Genomic DNA, 10046 nt, shown 5'->3' with positions numbered 1-10046 from the left:
TGTGTGGGGTGAACGCTGGCAATGGGGGGGATGGAGGAAGGGAGAGGAGGGGGTGTGTGCCCCAGAAGCACGGGGGGGCTGGAGAATGTGGGGGGTGAACGCTGGCAGTAGGGGGGAATGGAGGAAGGGAGAGGAGGGGGTGTGTACCCCAGAAGCACAGGGGGGCTGTGGCTGTGTGTGTGGGGTGAACGCTGGCAGTAGGAGGTGGGGATGGAGGAGGGGAGGAGAGGGAGGGTGTGCCCCAGAAGCACGGGGTGCTGGAGAATGTGTGGGGTGAACGCTGGCAGTGGGGGGGATGGAGGAAGGGAGAGGAGGGGGTGTGCCCCAGCAGCCCCTCCATCTGCCCCATGGGGAAGGGTTCTCTGCCCAGGGCAGCTCCTCGTGGAGCAGCTTCCTAGAAAGTCGTTCTCCCCGCTAGCCCATGGAGGTGCTGCGGGGTCCCCCCTTGGCCAAGCAGGGAGCCCTGAGCATCCATGTCGGGATGTGCCAAGGGACACCCTGGGCAGACCCAGGAGCAGTGGCCGGTGCCCTCCCTGCAGCAGGCCAGGGGGTCTGTCACCATGGGGGTGCAGCGGCACCCAGGCAGGTGAGTGGATGGCACACCACGGCCTGCCGCCCTCCCCCCCGACACTGAGAGACAGCGAGGGCTAGTGGGCAGAGCTGGGGCCAGGGACACCTGGGTCCTCTTCCCAGCCCTGTCACTGCCTCCCTCAGCAGGGGGAGCAGCCAGTGTCTGGGAGGGCTGGGAAGGGGCCTGGTGTTCAGGGTGGTGGGCAGGGTGAAGCCACCTAACCCCCCCGCCCGGGCCCCTCTGCAGAGGGGAGACAAACCATGACACTCATTGCTTTCCCTCCAGGGGCTGGCTGCTGCACCAGGAGAAACCGGCCCGAATCCCGCGCCTTCCCAGCATTCCCTGCTCTACCTCTTCGCAGAGGCAGCACGCAGCGCTCGGCTGAGGGGGTCGGATTCTGAACCTGCTTGGCCCTGGAGAGTGAACCCAGCTTTCTTGGTGAAGCCCCCCGGCTCCCCAGGGCCCCCCCGGCAGCCTGCATGGCCCCGAGCTCCAGCACGAATGGCTCTGAGCCCCTGGGTGCTGGGGCCAGTGAGTGCCTGGGGTACCTGACTGCTCAGAACCGGTCGGCCCGGAACAGCACCGCGGGGGCCCCCGTGACCCAGCCAGACCCCCGGCACCTCCTGATCAGTGCCCAGCAGCAGGAGCCCGACTACGTGGCCATCCCCGTCACCGTCTTCTACAGCCTGCTCTTCGTCTTCGGGCTCCTGGCCAACGGGCTGAGTGTGCTGACGCTGCTGCGGAGCGGGCGCATGAGGGCGAGCGCCGTGCGCTTCTACCTGCTGAGCCTGGCCATGGCCGACGTGCTGATGCTGCTCACCGTGCCGGTGACCCTGTACCGCTACTTCTGGCAGTACTACCCCTGGGCTCTGAGCGACGCCGTCTGCAAGCTCTACTTCATGGCCCGCCAGCTGTGCTGTGCCACCACCAGCTGGACCATCGTCGCCTTCACCACAGAGCGCTACGTGGCCGTCTGCCACCCCATGTGGGCCATCACCGGCCTGCGGCAGTCCCGCATGGCCTACCTGCTGGCCCTCATTTGGCTGCTGGCCCTTGTGAGCTCGGTGCCCCTTACCATGGTCTACGGGCAGGCGTCAGCCTGTATCCTGGACTACACCTCCACCCGCCGGGAGAAGAGTGTCTTCCTCTCCACCGTCTGCGAGATGCTGGAGCCCGAGCCGTACGTCATCTACAGAAGCATCATCGAAGCGCGCAGTGTCCTCTGCTTCCTGCTCCCCCTGGCTGCCATCGTCACCTTCCACCTCCTCATCTTCTGCCACCTCAGCCAGACCCGCCGGCAGCGGGAGGAGATGGGGCTGACCCACCCCTGCTCAGGAGGCTTCTCCGCGCAGGTCAACCAGCCCCCCGGGAGCCTGCCTCCGTCGGAGAGGAAGGCCCGGCACCTCATGGGTGAGCGACAGTCTCTGAACGGCGCTCAACGCTTCCCTAGCACCTTCCGTCCCGGGGCAGGGCAGGGTCTTCAGCCCATTTCACAGGTGGGGAGGCGGTGGGGGGAAGACCCCACGCTTCCAGACGTGGCCTCTTGTCCCCTGTGACCCGTTCTAAGAGGCCAGCTCTGAACACCTGGGGCCTGATTCTCAGAGCTGCCACACACCGGCAGCCCCCGGTCAGCGTGAATGCTCAGCACCTCTGAAAGTCAGGCCCCAGCTGGCCCAGACGAGCCCCAAACTCAGAGGCCACGTTCAGAAAATCTGGGCCTAAGTGACTTGTCCAAGTCACACGAGTCAGTGGCAGAGCCAGGGCTAGATCCAATGTACCAGCGCACCCATGTACCCAGAGCAGCGTCACACCCTGCTTGTTTTATCACGTCGTGTACTGTCCCACGCACTGCACCTGGGTCGGTCTGGTGGGCCTGGGGCCTGGGCCTGGGGCGGTCCGGTGCAGCTGGGGTAGTCCAGTGAGGCTGGGCCGGTCTGGTGGGCCTGGGACCTGGTCCTGGGGCGGTCCGGTGCAGCTGGGGTAGTCCAGTGAGGCTGGGCCGGTCTGGTGGGCCTGGGGCCTGGGCCTGGGCCTGGGGCGGTCCGGTGCAGCTGGGGTAGTCCAGTGAGGCTGGGTGGACCTGGGGCAATGTGGGGGGCCTGGGAGGGTATCCTGCACCTCCTCCAGCCTCTTTGAAAATCTAAACTGATTTTGAGACTCGTTTTAATCAGTAAAATAAATAATGTGTATTAACGAACTGGAGGAGTGAAAAGCTGCGTAAGTGCGACTGTCACATCCAGTATCCAGGGTGCACCCAGGAGTTAACCAACCCCACGCGGGGAGAGAAGCCAACCCAATCCATGCTCCCAGCAGAGTCATCCTGACAGCGTCAGCCGCTGACGCACGGTCCCATCTGCCCCGCAGGAAGTGCAGTCCTGACACTGCTGTTCTTAGTGTTGTGGCATGAACGGCGCCGGCCTCAGTCGGGATCAGGCCCATTGCACCCGACTCTGTACAGAGACACAGGGAGCCGTGCTCCCTGCCCCAGGAGCTCACAGTCCACGTGCGAAGCCCAATGTACCTGCGCTCTGGCGCTGTGACCAGCGCCTCCGGAACAAACAGACCGTCCTGTCTACACGGTTAGTCAGACCCCTCCAGAAGGCTGAGCAGTTGTCTCTGACTCCTTCCATCCGCGCGTTGCGTTCCCGGGTTCTGCTCTGCAGGTGGCTGTCTCACTCAGCGCCCTGCCCGCTAGTGGGATTGCCAATTCCCCGGAGCTCCCTTTGCAGGCAGGAATTCCTGCAGCCACGAATGGAGTCGGGCCCGGCTGCAGCCTCTGTGCCGAGCACAGGGAACACTCTATGCAAATGCTCCCTTGTCGGTGGGCTCATCCCTCCTCGAGGCCGGAGCTGAGCCAAACCACACAGTCCAGTCCCAGCCCTGTCTACTTCCCTCATGGCCTTGCCCAGCCCCTCCATAACCACGGCCCTGGGGCCCGTGCAGCATGTTAGACCTAAATGATTCAACAGGGACCCTGGAATTACATGGCAGGAACCAGAATTAAGGGGCTCTGCTCCCCCAGCCCTCTCTCCCTTACTGCCCCTTCTGCCCAGCCCAGTACAGCAAGCCTGAGCAGCTGGTGAATCAATCCATTCATTGTACGCTGCCCCGGGATTTTCATTGTGCTGCAGGTTTCTGTGTGGTGGTGAGCAATGGCATTGAGCAACGGGGAGGGGCAGGTGGAGCTCTGGAGTATCTGGGCAAGGCTGCTGGGGCATTTGGCACCGAAGGAACGTGTGAGAGTTGATTTGGGGGGTTGGTGCACAGGAGACAGCTGAGGGTTGCAGTGCCGGGAGGGGCTGCATCTCCCCATCCCGCCCTCAGCTGGGCAGGGCACGAGGTTAAATGTGGAGGAGGAAGGCTGAATTCCTCATTCCCCATCCCAGGAAACTGACTGCAGCTCACGGCCCCTGAACCCGTATCAGAACGGCCAGACGGGGTCAGGCCAATGGTCCATCCAGCCCAGTGTCTTGTTTCACAGTGGTCAGTGCCAGACACTTCAGAGGAAATGAACAGAACAGGCCAATTATCGAGTGATCCATCCCCTGTTGTCCACTCCCAGCTTCTAGCAGTCAGAGGCTTGGGGCCGCGTCCCTGGCCACCTTTGCTAATAGCCATTGATGGACTTATCCTCCAGGACCTTAGCTAGTTCTTTTTTGAACCTAGTTACACTTTTGGCCTTCACAACATCCCCCGGCAACGAGTACCCCAGGCCGACTGTGCTTTGTGTGAAGAAATACTTCTTTGTGTGTGTTTGCTTTAGACCTGCTTCCTGTTAATTTCATTGGGTGATCTCTGTTCATGTTATATGAAGGAGTAAATAACACTTCCCTACTCACTTCCTCCACACCCGTCATGATGAACACTCCCAGTCTTTTTAATCTTTTCTTGTACAGAAGCTGTTCCATCTCCCTGATCATGTTTGTTCCCCTTCTCTGTCCTTTTTTCAATTCTAATATATCTTTTTAGAGATAGAGCCACCAGAACTGCTGTGACGGAGCAGGGAGCAGGGCAGATTTGACCTGGGAATGTTGCAGGGGGGTTGCAGTGGGGATGTGGGACTTCCCTTGCAGGAAGCTACCTGACCTGTAACCTGAGCCAGGAGGGGGGTTGGGAGAAGTGACACCTTCTGACCGGGGAGACTGAACAAAGGAGGGCGGTGGGGGAGAAAGCAGCTGGAGGAGTTTTTAGTTTCAGTTTGGGCTGGGAGGTGCAACACAGGGAACCCCAAGCTGGGGTCTAAGCTCCCTGAACCCACCAGAAGGACTTGATTGAGGGGTTCTGGTTGTACGTAGGGTTGTTTTCAGAGACATCCATAGCAACTCCAAGATCTCTTTCTTGAGTGGTAACAGCTAATTTAGATTTCAGAGTAGCAGCCGTGTTAGTCTGAATCCGCAAAAAGAACAGGAGTACTTGTGGCACCTTAGAGACTAACACATTTTTTAGAGCATAAGCTTTCGTGGGCAACTGCCCACTTCATCGGATGCATATGTTCCATTCTATATGCATCCGAAGAAGTGGGCTGTAGCCCACGAAAGCTTATGCTCTAATAAATGTGTTAGTCTCTAAGGTGCCACAAGCTAATTTAGACCCCATCATGTTGAATGTATAGTTGGGATTATGTTTTCCAATGTGCATTACTTTGCATTTATCAACACTGAATTTCATCTACTATTTTGTTGCCCAGTCAGCCAGTTTTGTGAGATCCTTTTGTAGCTCTTTGCAGTCAGTTTAGGACTTAACTGTATGAGTAATTTTGGGTACGTCTATACTTACCTCTGGTCCGGCGGTAAGCAATCGATCTTCTGGGATCGATTTATCGCATCTTGTCTAGACGCGATAAATCGATCCCGGAAGTGCTCGCCGTCGACGCCAGTACTCCTGCTCCGCGAGAGGAGTACGCAGAGTCGAGGGGGGAGCCTGCCTGCCGCGTGTGGACCCGCGGTAAGTTCGAACTAAGATAGTTAGACTTCAGCTACGTGAATAATGTAGCTGAAGTTGCGTATCTTAATTCGAAGTGGGGGGTTAGTGTGGACCAGCACTTAGTATCATCTGCAAATTTTGTCACCTCACTGTTCACCCCCTTTTCCAGATCATTTATGAATAGGTGGAACAGCTCTGGTCCCTGAACAGATCCTTGGGGACTCCTTTTCCCGCATTTTTCCATTGTGAAAACTGACCATTTATTCCTAGCCTTTGTTTCCTATCTTTTAACCAGTCACTGATCCGTGAGAGGACCATCCCACTTATCCCATGACTCCTTACTTTGCTTAAGAGCCATTGGTGAGGGACCTTGCCAAAGGTTTTCTGAAAGTCGAAGTACACTATATCTAGGGCCCTACCAAATTCACAGTCCTAGGAGATAAAAAATCATACATTTCATAATTTCAGCTATTTACATCTGAAATGTCACGGTGTTGTAATCATAGAGGTCCTGATCCAAAAAGGAGTTGTGTGGGGGGGGTTGCAAGGTTATTGCAGGGGGGTTGCAGTTCTACCACCCTTACTTCCGCGCTGCTGCTGGCGGTGGTGCTGCCTTCAGAGCTGGGCAGCTGGAGAGCTGTAGCTGCTGCTGGCCGGGATCCCAGATCTGAAGGCAGAGCCACTGCCAGCAGGAGCCCAGAAGTCAGGGTGGCATGGTATGGCATTGCCCCCCTTACTTAACATAACAGTCCAGGGTCCAGTCTGCAGGCAATTGGATGGGTTTATTGGGGCTAAACAAGCAAGCATATTTCAAAGCCCTTTACACAGTCGGGCTATCGCTATATGCCGATAGTTTCCTCTTTCCCTCCCCCAACTACTATTCTATATGCCACTAGAACCCCCTCCTTCTCCTGACCCCTAGCTCCACACGCCGACAGAGCTCCCTCTTCCGCCTCCCTCTTCTTGGCAAATTGAATTATACTTGTAGTGCCCCCACCTGGTACCACCCCTTCCAATACATGGTCATGTTCCATTCTGGGGAGCCTGGGGGTGATAAGACCACCTCTTTTGCACCTGGTGGGAGGGGTAAGGAGTGGGGTTACTTGTGGCCATGGTCACTTTGCAGACTTTGCATCTTCTCTTAACACCTTCCTGCTGCTCCATTAGCCCCTTATCTTTTCTTGTTACTGAAAGGCAAGGCTACCGGGTGGAGGGCAGGGGGTGCAGCCTTGTGCTTTCACTTACATTCTCTTGCTTGCTTATTTCGCTTGTTTAAAAGCAAGGCCAGAAGCAAGATTATTATTGTTTAGTTTTTATTTTATTTACTTTATATTTTTCTAACAATCACCAGCGAGATGGTTGAGTGTGGAGGCTTAAAATCTCAAGGAACCCTTCAAGATGAAATCCAGTAAACATAAAAAACATTTTAAGAGTAATCTCTCTGTCCATTAGCACTTGGCTGATTTCTGTTGCTTTACATCCCATTTTCCTACTTCTAAAATGTTTTTCTCTTCCCTATTTCTACATGACATAGTGACACTACCTATACAGAAAGCATTGTCACATGTACAAAAGAAATACTGAAAAAACAGGGAAATTAAACCGTCTTTCTGATCTCTCTGATATAGCAAGCTGAGGTGTTAATTGTGACAAGAGCAGGTTAAAAATATTCCAGTGGAAATGTGATTTTGAAGTTCATCGTGATGAACAAGGTGTAATTTTTCTCTTCCAGAGCTGTGGTTTCAGGCTCTTTGCAGACTCAGGCAGGTGTCACTGTCTTGGTCACAGTTGGGTCCCTTTTGAAAGTTTTCTTTTAAACCAAAAGGGCAGAGAGAGACATTTTTGTAATGAAATCTGAGTTTGGGGCTGCAATTGCGCATCAGGTTCTAAAAGAGGGACAATGCTATGGTCATTCCATGGCTGCAGAATCCCATTATGCAAGGAGCCCTGTGCCATGCGGCTGGGCATGACTCTCTCTCCTCTCTTCCATGCAGGTGCTGTGGTGGCTGCGTTTTTCTTTTGCAACTTCCCCGACACGGCGTCATCCCTGATGCACATTTACATTCACAGCTGGAGCACCAGCGTCCTGGTGCTCTACACCTGGCTGAAGACCTACCTCTCACTGCCTCTCTGGTACCTCAACAGTGCCCTGGACCCCCTCCTCTTCTGCATCTCCTCAGCCTCCTTCCGCAACGCCTGCCGCGAGAGCCTCCCCCCACTCCTGCCCTGGATCAGCAAGAAACTGCAAGGCTCCTGTGTCAGGTCGGGAGGGCAAGCGCCCAGGGCTGGAAGATCTTTGTGGACCTTAAATTCCACCAAAGGGGAGCCAAGCAAATCCTCCAGAGACTCTCAGCCCAGTGAGGGCTGCGGGAAGAGAGCGGGCCCGTGAGCCTCACCCAGCGCAAACCCAGCCTGTGCACAATAGAGAAAGCCGTGCACTATTCACAATGTCCTGGCACAATCGTGTGAGATACCCTGAGGCACATGCATTCGTGCTTGCACACTTTCCCCTCCCCCCGGGTGCTAGGGGATCAAGTGGAGGCTTACTGCAGCACGGATTGCTGCTGGTGTAACAACTGACTAGCTAGCAGTTCCGCTGTTCAGTTGTTGCTCTTGTGTGGAAATCTGTTGCTGAGTTGTTTGTGGCGTGTTTGCTGTTGTGAGGTGCTTCAGTCACTATTGTGGTGCATGGCTCAGTCTGTGTGGCACAGTGTAGGCTTTGTACCTGCTTGAAATCTAGTTGTGTATTCTCTTGGTGCTGGGCGGGCTAATGTTTTGGAGGGCTATTGCAACAGGAGAAAGGAACAGACTTTGTGGAAGGCTAGGGCTCCCTCCTTCTCCAGTTAGGGTGTCCCCTAATCTCAGTTTGATCAGGTTTCCTTTGTTCCAAGAACGGATGCAAGATATGGATACGAATCCCAAAATCCTTTGGGACATGGAGTCAACTCCACAAAATAGCACAGAATCCCAGAGCAAACCCTGAGCTCCTTACGCTGCTACCTCCCAGTTCTTACTCAGACACAACTCCCACTGGAGCCTGGAGCCGGTATTTCCAGGTAGGAGAGAATGGATCCCGAAGCCAAAACCCCGGGTGTACACTGGCAAGCTGGGCCTGGAGTCTCCAGCACGGTCCCTGGATTCTGCATGGCTCTGAGGCAGCAGATGGGAAATGTGTCAGGAGCTTCATTTTAATTAAAAATAGAGTTTTTAAATTACATCTGAAGATGCACAATCCAGTCAGCGGTGTCCTCTGAGTTATTCTGATATTACATTTATTCGATGCTGTCCCACACGTTAGACGTTTGCAGTGAGAACGCGTAACTCATCGGAGGGGCTGGGGAGCCGCATGTGCGTTTGAGAGACACACAAACACTGGGGCTTTCGGCACGAGGGTAGGAAAGAGGCAGCTGGAGATGGTGAGACTGCACTTTAGCTAAACGACCGGCAGTGAAATAGTTAAAAATATTGACATTGAAATAGTCTTTGGCATTAACACCCCGCGTGAGGATGATGGAGCAGCCTGCCTTTCTCGGAGCCAGGCTTGCAGGCTGCCGCTGCTTCTTGACCAAAACACCGCTTCACTTCACCTGGCTCACGTTTTCAACGTTACCTGTACAGCCAGAAGAGAGCTTGAGACATCATGCTTTGAAATGAAGGCTGAGATTGAGGAACACAGTTCTGTGGCAGGGATGGATCCTGCGGCAAGTCCCACGGACATAGAATACAAGGTCATATCCATGTGATTTTTTTTTTTTGCTTAATATTTTAGCTTACTACGGTCAGAGGTTAAACTTCAATGGGGGTTTCCCTGAGTGAGGACTGAGAAAAAACACAGGATCTAATCAGGATCTGGCCTAATAAAAGAGTTGTGTCTGTCTGTCTTGAGGGCTGTACATCAGAATACCAGCTTCTTGTTGCATGTCACGCTTCTGCTTCGGCAGCCCAAAATCAGGTTCGTTTCTTTCTGGCATAATGCATTGCAAACTGCTGCTTCATTCTCTGCCCACTCTTCTCATTCACTGCTAGATTTCTCTTTCCCAGATGGTTTTATTTTCCCAAATGCATCAGCTGCATTTATCCAAGTTGAATCTCATCTGTAAGTCCCTGCCAATATTTCTAACATATGTGACCTTTTGTATAATTTCTCTGTCCTCCATGGCGGATGCAGCTTCTCTCTGTTTTGCATCATCTGGAGATTTTATCACGACTTGCTCCCTTTTTCAGCTCATTTAATAAATAAGATAAGATGAGACCTACCACCCCACCACGAGGCACCTCACTAGACCCACCTCCAAGTCAGTCCATTGCCATGGTCATTTTATGGCTCTATTATTGTTAGCTATTTGTCGAGCAGTTTCCAGTCTATGTGACCATGCTCCTATCCAAGACAGCTGGAATTATTTATTTTAATATGATTTTGTGAATCACCATATCAGGTGCTTTATTAAGGCCAGAAACATGACACCTGCTGCGTTCTTTGTCCAAAGATTGTCCATTCTGTCAAAGAAAAAAACAGGTTTTTGGCATGACTTTGTTCTTCCTTCACCTCCAG

General features: G+C 54.0%; 1 protein-coding gene across 1 annotated transcript; it reads left to right on the top strand.

The window, feature by feature from the left end:
- Nucleotides 1-1050: 1050 nt before the first annotated feature.
- On the top strand, nucleotides 1051-8667 carry LOC117880763 (neurotensin receptor type 1-like). The gene is made up of 2 exons (XM_034777207.1): nucleotides 1051-1981; nucleotides 7489-8667. Exons 1-2 carry the CDS (start codon nucleotides 1051-1053, stop codon nucleotides 7881-7883), a joined length of 1326 nt encoding a protein of 441 aa, XP_034633098.1. The 3' UTR covers nucleotides 7884-8667.
- Nucleotides 8668-10046: the final 1379 nt, after the last annotated feature.

The sequence above is a fragment of the Trachemys scripta genome, chromosome 7, assembly GCF_013100865.1.
Source record: "Trachemys scripta elegans isolate TJP31775 chromosome 7, CAS_Tse_1.0, whole genome shotgun sequence".
Taxonomy (NCBI): domain Eukaryota; kingdom Metazoa; phylum Chordata; order Testudines; family Emydidae; genus Trachemys; species Trachemys scripta.
The sequence above is the reverse complement of the archived record's forward strand: the minus strand, read 5'-3'. Positions and strand labels throughout refer to the sequence as shown.

Excerpts from the sequence above, each read along its gene's own strand:
- LOC117880763 (XM_034777207.1), top strand. The coding sequence starts at position 1,051 with ATGGCCCCGAGCTCCAGCACGAATGGCTCTGAGCCCCTGGGTGCTGGG. Across the intron at positions 1,982-7,488 it reads GAAGGCCCGGCACCTCATGG|GTGCTGTGGTGGCTGCGTTT; the intron begins GTGAGCGACAGT and ends TCTTCCATGCAG.